General features: G+C 47.0%; 1 protein-coding gene across 3 annotated transcripts in view; it reads left to right on the top strand.

Moving 5' to 3' along the window:
* Window positions 1-2,705: 2,705 nt before the first annotated feature.
* GATAD2B (GATA zinc finger domain containing 2B) overlaps window positions 2,706-17,894 on the top strand; it is an 88,755-nt gene continuing 73,566 nt past the window's right edge. For 2 of the 3 annotated variants that reach the window (XM_028090092.2, XM_088016948.1), the window contains exon 1: window positions 3,327-3,446. Coding sequence is in view for 1 of the 3 variants with exons in the window: in XM_028090093.2 (XP_027945894.2) it covers window positions 2,738-2,880 (143 nt within the window). In the remaining 2 variants the exon portion in view is untranslated. Of the gene's footprint in view, window positions 2,881-3,326; window positions 3,447-17,894 lie in introns of those variants that run through there. The other variant, XM_028090093.2, reaches the window with a different exon arrangement.

The following is a 17,894-nucleotide window of genomic DNA, read 5'->3' as shown; positions in this document are numbered from 1 at the left end:
GTTGGCAGCTCTCAAGCATCCCGGGAGCCCTGGCGGCCATCCTAGGCCCCCTCAGTTGCTCTAGCTGCAGGCAGTACTCTTCCAGCCAGGCTCTCAGCCTAGGGACAGGGCCAAGGATTAAGGAGCTCACTGAACGTGGGCAGCAGGGAGACAGGCCCCCTCGGAATTCTCCCTTTCCTGTACAATGAAATAAACACAGGAAGGGAACTGCAAAACCAGTCACCAAAGGGAATTAGCCAACAAAGGGAGGGCAGGAGTGTCGGTGGGAAAATAACTCATATGCGGCTTTAGTGCGAGTTCTCGGGGGTGAATAGTGGATGAAGCAAGAAGTAGTACTTCTGAATTCTGGAACGTCAAGCCACAGGACCGACCCTTCCCCATCCTGCACTGAGTATGGTAGATGCTGTTCTTGTGTCCTAAAAGAGCTGCACAGGAGGGAAGCTGGGGCTTAGGAAATACCCTCTGTCCTGCCTGGGACTAGGAGGCGCCTTCTTCAGAGGGGAAGTCCTCACATCAGCCCAGGTTCTGATTGGACCTCACTCCCCAGAATCAACCTCTCCCCATCTCTGCAAGGGAGCAATTGCCTCCCTGACATCACAAGTGTTGTGTAGTATGCCCAGCAGAGTGCTGAACTGCTGGAATTACAGGATTTTAGGGCTCAGTCCCGACTTTAAGAGCCTACAATCTTAATGGTCTGCAGCGCCCCTTGATTCAGACAATAACGATAATCATCATTACCTCCAGCGTGTACTTCTCACCTTTGGGCCTCCTTGTAGAGACCGACAGTCAGATGGACAGGACTACAGAGTTCTTTAACCACAAGAATATCTGGAAATTCCAATACCAAGTACTCACTAGGGCATCTGACATCTCTGTCCTGTGGCCTAGGGAGCTGGATGAGGGAGGACATGCCTCATCCTGGCCCAGTTTCTCTTCCCAGACTTCAGAGTGTATACAGGCTTGGGTATGACAAAAAAAAATTTTTTTTTTTTAAAGATTTTATTTATTTATTTGACAGAGACACAGCGAGAGAGGGAACACAAGCAGGGGGAGTGGCAGACAGAGGGAGAAGCAGGCTTCCCGCCGAGCAGGGAGCCGGACGCGGGGCTCCATCCCAGAACCCCGGGATCATGACCTGAGCCGAAGGCAGACGCTTAACGACTGAGCCACCCAGGCGCCCCATGGGTACGACAAAATTCTAATTAAATCTTGTCTCTGCCCTTACTAATTTTATCGGCCAAAATACTTAACTCCTGTGCCTCAGTTTTTCCTTGTGTACCAGTTGAGGAGATGGTTTATCAAGATTAATTATACAATCCACATCAAGTGCTAAGTACACTCCATCAATGCTAGCTTCAAAATGAAAACACACAAGCAGGTAGTCTGCAGAGGGAACCGTCAGGTCCGCTGAGACAGTGGCCTCCCTGGAGTTTAATCACTCCAGATTGGAAGTCCCCTCCACGATCTGACTTTAATTCTGTTGAAAGCTATTTTCTCAGGCTTCACTAGTACCTTCGTCAGGCTGGCATCTTTAACCCCCGCGCTTCCCCTTCTCCTCCCAGCCCTTGAAGAATGGCTCCTCAGGCAGCAGAGAACGCATTGGAACGATGCTGGGCAAAGCAGCAGGTTAGGGAAAGAGAGCAATGATTTTTCTGTCACAATTACTGCCATGTCCCCAGCACATAGAGGGCTGTCTGGTAACACGATGGGCCCTCTGTCTTGTGTGTGAAACGAGTCAGTGAAGCAGTACAATGAGAAATGATTCTCAGTGCAGCGCGAGGCAGGTACAAGTAGAATACCAACGGAAGCTGAATTTAGAACTAAGGGAGTGTTGGAAAAGTGAGGAAGATTCATTATAGTTGACTATTACGACCACGGAGTGCTGACTGTGTCCTTGGCACTGTCCTGAACATCTTAAATGTGCCATCTTATAATCCTCACAGTCCCCCTATGAGCTGGGCACTCTTCTCCATCTGATTCCCCTTTCACAGATAAAGGGACTGGGGCACAGAGAATAGAGGGTGCGGAACCTGCACCCACATCACACAACCGGTAAGAGCGCGCGCCAAGACGCAAACCCAGGCAGGCTGACTCCAGGGACCACGTTCTTGCCGCCGACACGCTGCGAGAACGAAACAAGGCTCTCCCCCGCTTACAACGACACCGGGGCCGGCCTGAGTGTGTGTTCACGGGGCCCCCTCCGGCCGCTGCACGGCCGCTGCACCGCACGACGTGTAGATGATTTGAAGATCACATCGCAGCGCTTCCGGAGCCAGGGATTTCTGGGTTCAAAGCGCCGCTTTCTCACTAACGCGCTGTCCGACCTTTGCAAGCTCCTTAACGTTTCCGAGCCTGCTTCTTGATCTGGCTGGGCTCGGATTTCGGCGGGGCCGCCGATCGGGGGTCACTCTGGGCCCGTCGTGAGGTTGTACCACGGGGGTGACGGTGTCCACCGCGAGCGCCGGCCCCTCCCTGACTCGCCCGCTCTGCGGGACCGGGTCCCCGCCGCCGGCGCTGGGCTCGGCCGCACCCCGCACCGCGCGCCCAGCCAGACCCCGCCGGCCCCCAGCACCCACGCCGCCGCCCCGGCCGCGGCCGCCGCAGGACCGCGCGGGGCCCCACGCAGACCAGGAAGCCCGAGGCCTGCGGCGGACGCGGGCAGGCCCCGCCCCGCACAGACCGCGAGGCCCGAGCGCCTACGGCCACCGCCATCGTCAGATTCCGGGATTCTGTCGCGATGAACCACCACCCAACGCAGAGCCCAGTGCCGCTCGCCAGTCTCCATCTTTGGAGTCGGAAGAATGAGAACGGGCGGACAGGGAATCCCGGCTTGGGGAGACTGGGGTACGGCGGCTGCCTGGGGACCAAAACGTCTCTAAGGTAAAGTTGCAGCCTGAAGCGATTTTTTGACCCCCGACACTTAATGGGCTGCTGAAGACCCGGATGTGTCTGGGACTGGCCGAGGTACCCATTAACGCGCCCCCGCTAGACCATCCCCCTCCTCCGCTTAGGATTGGGTATTGTGAACGCCAATCATCCCTACTCCAGCCACTCACTCTTCAAGGGTGGGGTGTAGTCCCGGCATCCCGCCTCCTATTGGTGTGGCCGAGAAGAAGAGGGCGGGGAGGCCGGCTGAGGTCGCCCAATGGGCGTCGTGGCGTGTGGGGAAGGCGGAGCCGAGGCGCTTGGCAGCTGCCCAATCAGCGTCCTTGTTTGTGTGGTGCCGCCGCCGGTGCAGCCGCCGCCGCCGCCGCCGCTGCCCCCCGTCTGTACCGCAGTGTCTGCTCCGCCCGCCCGCCCCGGTCCGGCCCGCCCCCCTCCCCCACCCCCGCCCCCGGTCCCGTCGGCGGGGCCCGGAACCCACTGTGCCGTCACCTCCCTTTTTCGACGCCTCCGCCGCCGCCTGAGGAGGCGAGCTCGCCGGGAGTTAACACCGCCACCGCCAGGTGAGGAGCTTTGGCCTAGGCCCGCCTGGCCGCCCGCCCGCCCGGGGGCGGCGAGCAGCGAGGACGGGAGGGAGCCGGGAGGAGGCGGCGGTGGCGGAGGTGGGGGAAGGGAAAGGTGGCGGGCGGGGGAGGGGAAGCGCCCGCGAGCCGACGCCCGCCCGCGCGCCCCCGCCTCGCGTCCCCCTCCCCCGCCCGGCCCCGCGCGCCCCCGCCTCGCGCTCCCCTCACCTCGTCCCCTCCCCCGCCCCGCGCGCGCGCTCCCCGGCCTTTCCCTTCGGCCTCGCGCGCCCCCGCCTCGCGTCCCTCCGTTCCTTCTGCTTTTACTCTTTCTCCCCTCCCGCGCGCCCCGTTTCCCCCGCCATCCCCGCTTCCACTCCCTGCCTCCCGCCCGCCATGCTCCCCTCGGCTCCTCTCTAGCGCCCCCCCCAACTCTCTCCGCCCCCGGGGGTGCCCTCGGGGGTATGGGGGCCGCTCCCCGCGCGCAGTCCCTGCTCCGCCGGCCGCCGGGACCCGCGGGGGGTCCTTCGGGTGAAGGGAGCGCGGGGGAATTCTTTTTATTTAGAAGGGCTCGGGCGCGCGGAGCCGTGCCCCTTTATGCCGCCGCCCTCCCGTCGGAGAAGGGAAGGGTCTCCGGCTGGGTGGGTGCTCCTCTTCCGAGCGACCCCAGTGCCCCTTTCCTCGGCGGGGCCTCCGGGGCGCCCTGGATGTGCCTCCCAGTTCGGTGCCCGGGGGTCGACGCAGCTGGGACCGGCCCTTCCCGGAGCGGAGCGGGACTTAGAGTACTTTCTGCCTGTCTGCTCGCAGTGACGCCGAGGAGCTAGCCACTCCTGCGGGTGCCGTTCGCCGGCCCGGGACCAGCTCTCCCCCCTCGTGAAGGCGTGCTCGCGTCTTCGGACTCTTCCCCCAGCAGACGCGCGACGTTAGCTCCTGGGGCTGGCGCGGAGGTGGAGGCGTGGGTGGGTGGGTGGCATGTGCCAGTTAGCCGAGCTAGCCGTCGGCCTTTTCTTCTGCTGTCACCCGGAGAGTCAGGTAGCCTCCGCAGAACGAGTTTTCTCATTTCCGATAAATGATTAATTGGAGGGCTTTTGTGTGCGTGTGAGAGAGCTGGGAGACGCTTACTGTGTTTCAGCAAAGGAAAAGAGCAGTTGCTTTCAGGCCAGACTGCAGCAGAGATTCGGACTGGCAGCAGCTGGAGTAAAGGCAGGTCTCACAGATCCCTGTTGAAGAGCTGGTGCTTTTGAGTTTTTGACACATTTTTATGTATAAAAATTTAGTTCTTGGGTAGATAGCGCGTGCATGTAATTCAAAGTGAGGTCTTCCCTCTCACTTACTTCTCCAGTCGTCTAGCCCCACTCCCCGTTCACTGATTTCTGATTGTTTTCTGGCAGCGGCGTGCCTATATGTTGGAGATTAAGCAAACTTTTGCTTTTTCTTTGATGCACTGACCTAAACTCTTCCTTGAGGTCTGACTCATATTTTTAGTGTCAGAGCGATCTTGATGGAGTATTGTTCTAGAGCAACATTTCTATCTGTGCTTGATTGGTAAGGAGGCTACTCCTGGAGCTACTAAAGGTGGTGCTATGGAGGGCCTCGATATATTTTAAAGGAAGGCCCGCATCTTTTGGAAATAACTGCTTTTTTTGTAACTGATACCTAGTGTCTTTTTGGGGATGGACTGGGTCCAGGATAGTCTTTCCTTGGGCTTTTTAAACAGGTAGGTTGTATGAATAATGAGTTAGTGGGAGTACGGATCTGGGAGTGCTGTCTTCCATTTTTAGAGGAGTATAATTTTTTAGTCTAGAGGCAGTTGTAGTCCTCGTGGTAAGGAATGGAGCAGATAAATATTGATCAGTAGGAATCAGAAGGCCAGACCTGTAGGCTGAGTGACCCAGTTTGAGAAGAGGTGAGGCTTATGGACTTTTGTCCTGCTCACTTAGAGAACACTTTCGATGAAGTGAGAGGAATTTGTAGCTGACAGCAGCATCCATCTTTATGACAGTGTGGTTTGCCTCCCCTGTGTGTGATGTCTGTTAACTTCCTGTTTAGAGGCAGTCCGAAAAGGGTCGGAATAGAGGCTGCACTCAAATACTTGTCTAGGAATGGTGTTGACCAGGTTCCCTGATCAGCCCTTCAAGTCTGAGTTCTGGCAGTAACTTTTGCTGCTGTGTTTAGTTAGCATAAGGTCATGGGTGTTGGGAGGGAAGATGTGAACATTTTTTTCTGAACCTCATAGTCTTAAAGTATATTCAAAAGCCTGTATGCTGCCTCCTTTCTGTTTTTCTTTCTTTCTTGGACGAATGTTTCTAATCCCCCCCCCCCATCCTTTTTTTTTTTTTTTTTCTTTCGTTCCCTGGCTTGGCCTGGCCAGACCTTCAGGTTGGATTTTGGTTACAGAACAGCAGAGTGGGGGTGGGAGGAGGGTGTCACTGTCAGTAACAGTATCCTGATGGAATACTGGGACCCCTGGATTCATCCTAGCTTTCAACAGTATGTTGTATGTAAACCAGGCCTCTTGCTTCAATCTACTGTTTCTTCCTTATCTTCCCCACCCACCGAGCTGGAGGTGCATGTGTAGGGGAACAGCATTGTGCTGTCCTGGTTTCTAGACTCTGGAGTATGTTCCATGTCAGCCAACCCATGGGGATAAGCATGTTAACAAGCAGCCCCTCTGCACTCAGAATGCTTGTGTTGTTTGATTAAAACAACTGCTAGAGAAAGTGTAAGATTTGACCCTTAACTAGGACCAAGGAATTTTCTTTCCTAGACCTTTTACAGTACTTAAAGCCGTGCATCATCACGTATCAAGGCACAATAGCCAGGCATTTTCTGAATCGGTTTGGAGGGGAGGGGAGGAAAAAAAAAAAAAAAAAGACACACCCAGATTGACTCTAAATGTAGCCCGCCAGGGCTAGACAGCGTAAGGCTGTCCATTTCTTGCTCAGGAAAAGATCCAACCTATCAGACAATGCCACACAAAGTTGCAGTTCCCCTGCATTGGCTAAGCTTGGGAAAAGATACATAAGGAAGTTCGGTTTTTGTTGAAACGGTGTGCCTTTTAGGGGGAAACCTTCTGTTAGCTGTATTGTTTGGTTTATCCTCAGTATCCCTGTGACACTTTCTGTAGGTACTGGTTGGGGATCTTGGGGGCTCCAGAGTCCATGAGGCAGAGAGACTCCTGTACTTGTGTAGTAATGATGAAAGCATTGGAGAATAGATCTGATTTGAAATGCTCCCTCTTCATGTTCCATTTTTTCCTCTCAGGGATATTTGAAATATTCCTATGTGGTTTTGAATTCATTCAGTAGGAAAGGAGTGACCCAGGGTCATTAAAGAGTTAAGCTTGTCTACTTCGTAGATGGTGTGTCCCTCAAAATCCTCTAATCTTTATCGTTGCCTTAAATTGCCATTGACTGGCAAGAAACTACAGGAGTTTGGGGTTATACTACCAAAAGCAACAGATGAATAAGAACACATATTTTGTTACTTTTGAGGTATGAAACTGGTCAAATCCCAGACGTTAAAGTGATAGTAACCGCAGAAACTTCTTTGACAACATCTAAATTTTTAATTGTTATTAATACTAGTAAAGTATTAACAAAAATGACAATACCTCCACATTCCTGAGACATTCTCTTTTTGCTTTTCACATCTGAGTGGTATACATTTTTTAAATAATTCAGGTTACCATTACATGAACGTGAAAGTCATGCTTTAAACCTCCTGATCAAAGCTCTCTTGATCTTGTCTCGTTTTGCGGGAAGGTGGAATTTTGAATTACCCAAAATATAGGCCGGAATGTCAGTGGGATTTAGATTAGACATCAGAATTAATAAATTCTCTTATAGTTGTGAGGGATTAGAAATGTTAAACAGAGAGTTAGTGCATCTCTTACCTAGAACGTATTTACAGAGTTAGCTCTTTGAGAGCATTTAAATTCAGACTTCCTGGGAGGGAGGTTGTAGGACTCTTAAGTGGCCAAGTGGACTAGTAGAACACAGGTGTAGAGAATCTAGAAATCCTGAGTCAAATCCTAGTTTTGCCATTTATTAGCTATGATTTTGGATAAGGCTTCTAATATTTTTTCCCCATCCTACCCATCCTCATAAGGCTCCTAATTTTTAAATTCCCATTTCTCTCAGAGTGAAAGTCTGTTCTTAACAGTGGCCTGTAGGGTCTTGCACGATCTGCAGTTCCCCACCCTTCTCTGTTGATCTCTGTCACCCTTCTTCTTGCTCACTCCATTGCAGCCACCTTGACTTGTTGCTTAAATACATCAGTCACACTCTTTATCTTAGGACCTTTGCACTAGCTCTTCCCTCTAGTGGGAAAGAGCTAGTTTTTCCCACAGTGATAATACAAATGATTAATTTCTTTACCTTCAAGTCTTTGCTTAAGTCACCTTTTCAGTGAGATCTCTTAAAACTGTGCCTTCAACTCCCACCTCTCAGTCCTGATTTTTCCATGCTCTGTTTTCTTTTTTTACAGTGCTTATAACATATTTATTACATTTATTGCTTTTTTAATTTAAATTCAATTAGCCAACTTATAGTACATCATTAGTTTCAGATGTACAGTTCAGTAATTTATGAGTCGTATATAACACCCAGTGCTCATCACATCACGTGCCCTCTTTAATGCCCATCATCCAGTTGCCCCATCCCCCACCCACCTCCCTCCAGCAACCCTCAGTTTGTTTCCTAGAGTTAAGAGTCTCATGGTTTGTCTCCCTCCCTCTCTGTTTACTTCCCATTCAATTTTCCCTCCCTTCCCCTGTGATTCTCTGCACTGTTTCTTGAGTGAAACCATATGATAATTGTCTTTCTCTGATTGACTTTTATTGCCTTTTTAAAAAAGTTTATTTATTTAAGTAATCTCTATACCCAGCGTGGGGCTCAAACTCATGACCCTGAGACCAAGAGTTGCATGCTCCTCCAACTGGGCCAGCCAGGCCCCACCCCCCCTTTTTTTTAATGTTTATTGCTTATTGGTTCCCCTCCTATGGTACAAGGTCCACAAAGGCATGGATTTATTTTGGTGTTTTAATGGCTGATACAGTGCTTGATATGTAGTTAATAATAAATATTTGTTGATCGAATAAGAATAATAACTGTTTTCCTAATCTCATGATTGTTTATAACAAAAGTAGGAAATGTGATTAGCATAATACGGGATTTTAAAGTGTGAATTTTGAAGCATCATACAAATTACGATGATAAAATTATTGCCTTCCCATTGAAATGGTAAATAACACTTGTTATTCAAAAAAACCTTCATGTATTCAGGTAGATTATCACATCTCTCCTAAACTCCCTCATTTCCTGTTTTCTACTGTGTGCTGGACATACCCACTTCTGTATTCCATTGGTACCTCACACTCAGCATTTTCATCATCAGCTCCCCTTCTGTGATTCACTGAGTCACCTAAGCCAGAAATGGGAGCACCATTGTCAGTTCTCTCTTTATCTATTACTTTCTAAATGTTTCTGAACCAGCGCCTCTCTGTCTTTATTGCTGGTCTCCTGCTTCAGGCCTACCACTCTTATTTGGGAGGTTGCTGGGATCTCTTACAGTTCTCTTTGTTTTTAGTTTTGTTGCCTTTTAAACTCTCAATCATATTGGCTTCAAAATGGTCTGAATAGAGATCTGATTATTCTCTTGGCCTTTCTCAAAAGTATTCAATAGTTTTCTATCATAGAAAGGTAAAATTTAAGCTTTGCGTAATACTCAGGCCCTGTAATCTCGGCCTTTGCGTTTCTGTCCGGCCTTACATTTCTCCCTTAGAGTTTATACATGAGCAGATACAGTTCTAGTTCCTAGATCAGCTTCCAGGTCTCATCTCAAATGCTACTTTCTGGGAAGCCTTCTCCTGCCTTTCCCAGAGAGACTTAGATTTGCTTTCTTCCTTGATCTCGCTCTATAAATATTGTCTCCCCCAGTGGTCTGTAAACATCCTGAAAGATACCATGTCTTTTTACTGTTGTGTCTCCAGTGCCTAGCATGGTGCCTGTCATCTGAAAGATACTAAAGATATGAATATGAGAAAATGTTGCATACATTTAGAAGGTACCCCTTTTGTTATGTTACCTTAGAAATGGGGATCAAGAACTGCTTTATCTCTTTCACTAGATTTCTGTGTCAGTCAAATGAGGCTATACATAAAGGTGCTTTATAAACTGTACAGCACTGTACAATTGTTAATTATTATGTGCTGACACAAGCTAAGCTTCCCTCACAACTCCTTTTTTCTTGATCCTACTGAAATGAGGCCCCCCTTTTTTTATCATTGAAGCCATAAAATACTCTTCTGCAACATGTGTTCTGTTCATAGCCATTTTCATCAGTATGTGTGATGTACTCCCGTATCTCACCTTAAATGTGGAAGATTTAAAGACTTTCCCAGTATCCCAGTGGATAAAAAAGGTTGCAAAATCCTGGGAAGTTACCCTTCTCAAGGAGTGTCCCAGTCATGAATTCTGTAGTTTTTTCTCAGATTTTTTAAAAAGATTTTATTTATTTGGGAGAGAGCAAGCAAGCACAAGCTGGGGCGGGGGAAGAGGAGCAGAGGGAGAGGGAGAAGCAGGGAGCCCTGTGTGGGGTTGGATCCCAGGACCCTGAGACCATGACCTGAGCTGAGGGCGGACACTTAACCCACTGAGCCACCCAGACGCCCCCTCAGATTTTCTTTTATTGCATTTTTGCGACTTTGAGAACCTAAAAGGAATTTTTAATTTTCTATAAAGATTTGTTTATTGGAGAGAGCGTGTGCACAAGTAGGACGGCCAGAGGGAGAGAGAAACTCTAGCAGACTTCATGCTGAGTGTGGAGCCCAGTGCAGGGCTTGATCTCAGGACCCTGAGATCATGACCTGAGCTGAAACCAAGAGTTGGATGCTTAACTGACTGTGCCACCCGGGTGCCCCTTAAAAGGAATTTTTTAAGTGTAAACTCATTTTTTGAGCACTTTCTTTGTGTAAGGCTTTGTACTATTTTAATTCTTACGGTATCTTTGTGGGGGAGACATTATGACCATTCTACAGATGAGAAAGCCCAGTTCCCAGAGATAGTGTCATTTTGCTGGAATCCAGCATGTAACAACTCTGCCTGACCTGAAAAGTTGTGATCTTACACCATTCTCCTAACATTTCTCGTAGTTTTATTTTGCTCTAAAAAGACAAAAACAAAAACCAACCAAACAAGAAATAGAATAGTATTAATAGGTCACAAGCAGGGGGAGCGGCGGGCAGACGGAGCAGAAGAAGCAGGTTCCCCCCCCCACACACACACACAGCAGGGAGCCCGATGTGGGGCTCTATCCCAAGACCCTGGGATCATGACCTGAGCCGAAGACAGTTGCCCAACCAACTGAGCCACCCAGGTACCCATTAATACGTCTTTTTTTTTTTTTTAAGATTTTATTTATTTATTTGACAGAGAGAGAGACAGCTAGAGAGGGAACACAAGCAGGGGGAGTGGGAGAGGGAGAAGCAGGCTTCCCTTCTAGCAGGGAGCCCGATGCGGGGCTTGATCCCAGGACCCTGGGATCATGACCTTGAGCCAAAGGCAGACGCTTAACAACTGAGCCACCCAGGCGCCCCCCCCCCCCCCATTAATAGGTCTTATGTGAAAAAAGTTATGTGGTCAAATAGTGTTTTGAAAAATTCTGGGCTAAATTAAGTTAAGGCAGATTTCTTTACGGCATGACTTCTTAGAGCCTTGCGTGTCTAAATATACGTGTACGTTGGGAGTGGTAAAAGAATGGCTAAAGTATGCAGAGGTTCTCACGATTATTTGACCATGAAAGAGCTTCTTAAGGTATTAGTGATCTCAATGCTTTTGAGATTACTGCGCTTTGCTATTCTCCTTTTCTCTTTGAGTTGAAAGTTTTTTAAGGGTTGTCACTCTGGAATGAGGGAATTGATTGCTTTTGTGTGCTGGTTTTCCAGAGAACTAGAATGGTGGCATTAAACTATTTTTTAGAAACTTCACTGGTAGGGAGGCTGCCATTCCCCCCCCCCCCACCATGAATCTTCTAAGGCAAATGGCATAGCTCATCCAACTTGGCCCTGACTTCAAATGAATTCCCAGGAGGATAATTGAGCTGCTGCCCCCACCATCTTTAATCCAATGTGCTAGAAGCAGGAGAGTGAAGTTGCAACTTTGTAAGTAAACAGAAACTTTGGAGCCAAGAACAAAAGCCTTTCCTTTCTCTGAAGATGTTAGTACCACACTAGGGAATCCGTAAGGCCCATCATTTCGACTGTGAGGCATGCAGAGGGATCTGGGGCTCGGAGGAGAGAAGGAGCAATACCTTTGGTTTCCAGTCCTTTGAAGGTGGTACGCTGGTCTTGAAATTAAAACAAGGGGCGCCTGCGTAGCTCAGTCGTTAAGCGTCTGCCTTCAGCTCAGGTCGTGATCCCAGGGTCCTGGGATCGAGCCCCGCATCGGGCTCCCTGCTCGGCGGGAAGCCCGCTTCTCCCTCTCCCACTCCCCCTGCTTGTGTTCCCTCTCTCGCTGTGTCTCTCTCTGTCAAATAAATAAAATCTTTAAAAAACAAAACAAAACTTGGAGAAATTGTTTAAAGGCATAAAGGTTACCTGAATGGTGTTCACCCCTGAATTTCAAACTTTTATCGTAAAGTTTGAGCTACCAGTGAAAATATTGAAAACCTTTCCCCAATGGGATAATACTTTTTGGAGGGATGGGCAGTTTTCTAATCATTCTTTAACATTTATATGGCTAGGTTGCTGCGTTGCTATAAAAAAGATTGAAGTAATTGGTCTTGTGTATTCCTGTTGCCCTGGACAGGGTGGCTAGAAGACCCGGTATTATCTTCAATGAAAAGTTGATGTGAGTAGCATGCTACTCTTGCCATATACTAGATTTGGGCTTATAATAAGTGTCCGTGAATAAATTAGTATGTTACTCTGATGCTGTTCTTTTCTTATTTTGTAATTGAGGTAGTAAAGAATGTTCAGTTCCACAGCTGAGTGCATTATAAATGTGAAAGTTTTGTTTTTTTAATTTTTAAAATTTATTTTTATTTATTTTTTAAAATTTTATTTATTTGACAGAGACACAGTGAGAAGGGAACAAACACAAGCAGGGGGAGTGGGGGAGGGAGAAGCAGTCTTCCTCCTGAGCATGGAGCCCGTTGCGATGCGGGGCTCGATCCCAGGACCCTGGGATCATGACCTGGGCCAAAGGCAGACACTTAACGACTGAGCCACCCAGGCGCCCCAGTTTTGTTTGTTTTGTTTTTTTTTTAGAGTATTTTAAGTGCACGTATTTTGTGCTAAATGAGTGGAAACTAGAGTATTGGTCTCTTATTGCACTAAGAGCCAGTACTAAATTTTCATTAGCCTTCATTTTTAACTCTTCACCTTCTGCTTGGAGAGCTGTTTCCCATCTAAATTCTGTATAATATATTAGTATTGAACTAAAAGGTTTCAAGGAATATGGGTGACTGGAGAAAGATCTTTAATAGCTGTGTTTTGCAGAGGACAGAAACATCTTAAAAATAAGTGCTGCATTTTTTTTTAAAGATCTTATTTGTTTGGCAGAGAGATACAGAGAGAACAAGTAGGCAGAGAGGCAGGCAGAGGGAGAGGGAGAAGCAGGCTTCCTGCCAAGCAGGGAGCCCGACGCGGGGCTCGATCCCAGGACCCTGGGATCATGACCCGAGCCAAAGGCAGCCGCCTAACCCACTGAGCCACCCAGGCGCCCCAAGTGCTGCATTTTTTAAAAACCTTGAGAATTCAAGGGAATAAGACCATTGTAGCGTAAGTAGGGGTGTAAAAATTTCTGAGATCTAATGATGTACTACAGGTCTTAATTAGGTGCAACCTGTTATGAGCTGTAGTTTTGGGTTTTTTTAAAGATTTATTTGAGAGAGAGAGAGAGTACGTGAGTGCACGCGGGGAGAGGGGCAGAGGGAGTAGGAGAAGCAGACTTCCCACTAAGCAGGGAGCCCCACACAGGGCTCCATCCCAGGACCCTGGGATCGTGACCTGAGCCGAAGGCAGACGCTTAACTGAATGAGCCACCCAGGCGACTCGATAGTGAGATTTTTTAGTCATTGTTTTATAGCTTTATAAATTAACTGAAGAAGCCTTTGGAAGTTGTCATTTTAAGTTTGTTGTTACCAGGACTGCTTAGCACATCTCGGTGTGCTACCTAGACTGTGCTACTTTAGCTTTTGCTTGTTCTGGAAAGCTCTGCTGTGGTCCCCCCAACCCCTGCCCCCGAATCAGCCATTCTCAGTGTTATGCATAAATTGAATTCCGCTGTCTGGATATGAGAGAATAGTCTAGTATTGCTACTACTCTTGGTGGGTATTTTTCACTTAGTTACATGAAAGCTTTCTTTCCTTGGTTAAACTAGAATACCCTTTAGTCATTATAATGATTAAAAGTATAGCTCTGCAGTCCAAAGTCCTGGGTTCAAATTTCTACTCCACTGCTTACTAGCAGTTTTAAGACCTATTACTTAATTTTCTGTACCTTGCAGATAGTAATTATTCAGTAAATGTTAGACATTCTTTTAAAAGATCATGGTAAATTTAGCATATAGTCTGTGGTTAGATATACATAAATTTACCATTTTAACCATTTTTAAGTATACAGTTCAGTGGCATTACTGTATCCATTGTAATGTATATTGTATACATACTATATACAGTGTGTACATTCTCATTGTTGTGCAGCCATCACCACTGTCCATCTCCACAACTTCTTCATCTTCCCAAAGTGAAACTCTGTACCTATTAAAAAATAGAGGCGCCTGGGTGGCTCAGTCAGTTCAGTGTCCGATTCTTGATTTCGGCCCGGGTCTTGATCTCAGGGTGATGAGTTCGAGCCCTGCGATGAGTTCCACACTAGGCATGGAGCTTCAAACAAACAGAAAAACCAGCAACTCTCCAATCCCCAATCCCCCCCATGCCCAGTCCCCTTGCCACCATTCTACTTTCTGTCTCTGCACAGTTGACTACTTTAGGTACTTCATATAAGTGGAATCATACAATATTTGTCTGTTTATGTCTGGCTCACTTCACTTAGCATAAAGTTTTCAAGGTTCATCCATATTTTGTAGTGTGTGTTAGAATTTCCTTTTTTTTTTCTTTAGTTTTTTATTATTTATTTTTTTAAGTAATCTCTGTACCCACTGTGGAACTGGAACTCATGACCCCAAGATCAGGAGTCACATGCTCTTCTGACTGGGCCAGCCAGGTACCCTAGAATTTCATTCCTTTTTTAAGGCTGAATAATATCCCATTTATGTAGCTTTTATCTTTATTTTTTTAACCACGTTTTATCTTTTTATCTGTCAGTGGATACTTGGGTTGTTTCTACCTCTTGGCTGTTGTGAATAATGCTGCTGTATACATTAGTGTATAGATATCTGTTTAAGTCATTGCTTTCAGTTCTTTTGGGTATATACCCAGAGTTGGAATTGCTGGATCATATGATAATTCTGTGTTTCATTTTTTGAGGACCCACCATACTGTTTTCTACAGTGACTGTACCATTTGTAATCCCACCAGCAATGCAGGAGTCCCAACTTCTCTGTGTCCTTACCAATACTTTATTTTCTGTTTATTTGCTTTTATAAAAGCCATCCAAATTGGTGTGAAGTGGTATCTCATTGTGGTTTTGATTTGCATTTCTCTAATGATGAGAGACTTTGAGCATCTTTTCATGTGCTTATTGGTCATTTGTATATTTCTTTGGAGAAATGTCTATTCAAGACCATGCCCTTTTTTTTTTTTTTTTGGTATGTTTATTTTTAAATAATCTCTACACCCAACATGGGGCTGAAACTCATGACCCCAAGATCAAGAATCTCATGCTTTGGGGCTCCTGGGTGGCCCAGTCGGTTAAGTGTCTGTCTGCTTTTGGCTCAGGTCATGAGCTCCTGATCCTGGGATAGAGACCCACATTGGGCTTCCCGCTCAGCAAGGAGTCTGCTTCTCTTTCTCTCTCCCCCTCCCCTTCCCGCTGCCCCTCCCCTCGGCTTATGTTCTCTCATTCAAATAAATAAATAAAATCTTTTTTTAAAGATTTTATTTATTTGACAGAGAGAGAGACAGCACAAACAGGGGGAGTGGGAGAGGGAGAAGCAGACTCCCGCTGAGCAGGAAGCCCAACGTGGGGTCGATCCCAGGACCCTGGGATCATGACCTGAGCTGAAGGCATACGCTTAATGACTGAGCCACCCAGGCGCCCCTAAATAAATAAAATCTTAAAAAAAAAAGATGGTCCTGGGATCGATCCCCACATTGGGCTCTCCCTCTGCTCAGTGAGGAGCCTGCTTCTCCCTCTCCCTCTCCCTCTGCCTGCCTCTCTGCCTACTTGTGCTCTCTCTCTCTCAAATAAATAAATATTATCTTAAAAAAAATTAAAAAAAAAGAATCTTGTGCTCTTCTGACGGGCCAGCCAGTGTCGTCATTCCCCTCCCGCCCCCCCCCCCCGTCCATTTTTTTAATTGGGTTGTTTTTTGTTGTTGAGTGGTAGGAGTTCTGTATATGTTCTGGATATTAATCCTTTATCACATGTATAATTGCAGATATTTTCTCCCATTTTGTTGGTTGCCTTTTTACTTTGTTGGTAGTGTCGATGCACAGTTTTTATTTTTTTTAAGATTTTATTTATTATTTTTTAAAGATTGTATTATTTATTTGACAGAGAGAGACGACGAGAGAGGGAAGGGAACATAAGCAGGGGGAGTGGGAGAGGGAGAAGCAGGCTTCCCATGGAGCAGGGAGCCCGATGCGGGGCTCGATCTCAGGACACTGGGATCATGACCTGAGCCGAAGGTAGACACTTAACGACTGAGCCACCCAGGTGCCCCGGATTTTATTTTATTTTTTTTGAGAGAGAGAGACCAAGAGTGCAAGAGAGAGCGAGCACAAGCAGGAGAAAGGGCAGAGGGAGAAGCGGATTCTCCACTGCCGCAGGCACATGCTTAACCGACTGAGCCACCCAGGCGCCCTGCAAGAAGTTTTTTTTTTTTTTTTAAAGATTTTATTTGACAGAGAGAGACAGAGAGGGAACACAAGAAGGGGGAGTGGGAGAGGGAGAAGCAGGTTCCCCACTGAGCAGGGAGCCCGATGCGGGGCTCGATCCCAGGACCCTGGGATCCTGACCTGAGCCGAAGGCAGCCGCTTAACGACTGAGCCACCCAGGCGCCCCTGCACAGAAGTTTTTAATAAGATTGTGTTTATTATTTCTTTTGTTACCTGTGTTTTTGGTGTCATATTCAAGAAATTGTTGGGGCACCTGGCTGACTCAGTTCATGGAGCGTGGGACTCGATCTTGGGATTTTAAGTTCGAGCCCCATGTCGGGATAGAGATTATTTAAAAATAAAATCTTTTTTTTTTTTTTAAAGATTTATTTATTGGGGTGCCTGGGTGGCTCATTCAGTTAAGCGTCTGCCTCAGCTCAGATCATGGTCCCATCTTTTCTTTTTCAAGACTGTTTTGGCCATTTGGGATCCCTATGAATTTTAGGCTGGGTTTTTCTGTTCACATGCTTTTTAATATTGAACCAAACAATATAAAATTAAACTGAATGGAACCCTATTATTACAATATGACAGCTGATTCCTGTCAGTGAGTTTTTAATTTTAGCTCCTTGGATCACAGTATTTTTTTTCTAAGATTTTATTTATTTATTTGACAGAGAGATAGCGCAGGTAGGCAGAGTGGCAGGCAGAGGGAGAGGGAGAAGCAGTCTCTCTGCTGAGCAGGGAGCTGGACGTGGGGCTCGATCCCAGGACCCCAGGATCATGACCAGAGCCGAAGGCAGCCATTCAACTGACTGAGCCACCCAGGCGCCCCCACAAAATTTTTTTTTTAATGGTATTAGAAGCAAGGTTACTCCAAATACCTTTGCTCTTATAAGTGAATTATTTTGTTATGGTTGGAACAGTTTATTTATTTTTTATTTTTATTTTTTTAAAGATTTTATTTATTTATTTGACAGAGAGAGCAAGAGAGCACAAGCAGAGGGAATGGTAGAGGGAGAGGGAGAAGCAGGCTCCCCGCCAAGCAGGGAGCCCGATGCAGGGCTTGATCCCAGGACCGTGGGATCATGACCTGAGCCGAAGGCAGACGCCTAACCATCTGAGCCACCCAGGCGCCCCTGGAACAGTTTATTTTTAAAAGTTTAGTTCAGATTTTTATAAAAGCTAAGATATACAGTAAGTTTTCCATCGTTTCTCACCTGCCTAGTTTCAGAGTCCATCACTGTTACTCCCTTTTTTTGTCATTTGAGAATTTCCTTACATATATACAAATACGAATTTATTTTTAGTTTTTTTTTAATTTTTATTTATTTTTTTAAGATTTTATTTATTTATTTGACAGAGATAGCAAGAGAGGGAACACAAGCAGGGGGAGTGGGAGAGGGAGAAGCAGGCTTCCCGCTGAGCAGGGAGCCCAACGGCAGGCTC

The sequence above is a fragment of the Eumetopias jubatus genome, unplaced genomic scaffold (assembly GCF_037043125.1).
Source record: "Eumetopias jubatus isolate StellerSeaLion01/CBP00866 unplaced genomic scaffold, mEumJub1_p1.0 scaffold_12, whole genome shotgun sequence".
Lineage (NCBI taxonomy): Eukaryota > Metazoa > Chordata > Mammalia > Carnivora > Otariidae > Eumetopias > Eumetopias jubatus.
Note: the sequence above shows the minus strand (reverse complement) of the source record. Positions and strands in the feature narration are given on the sequence as shown.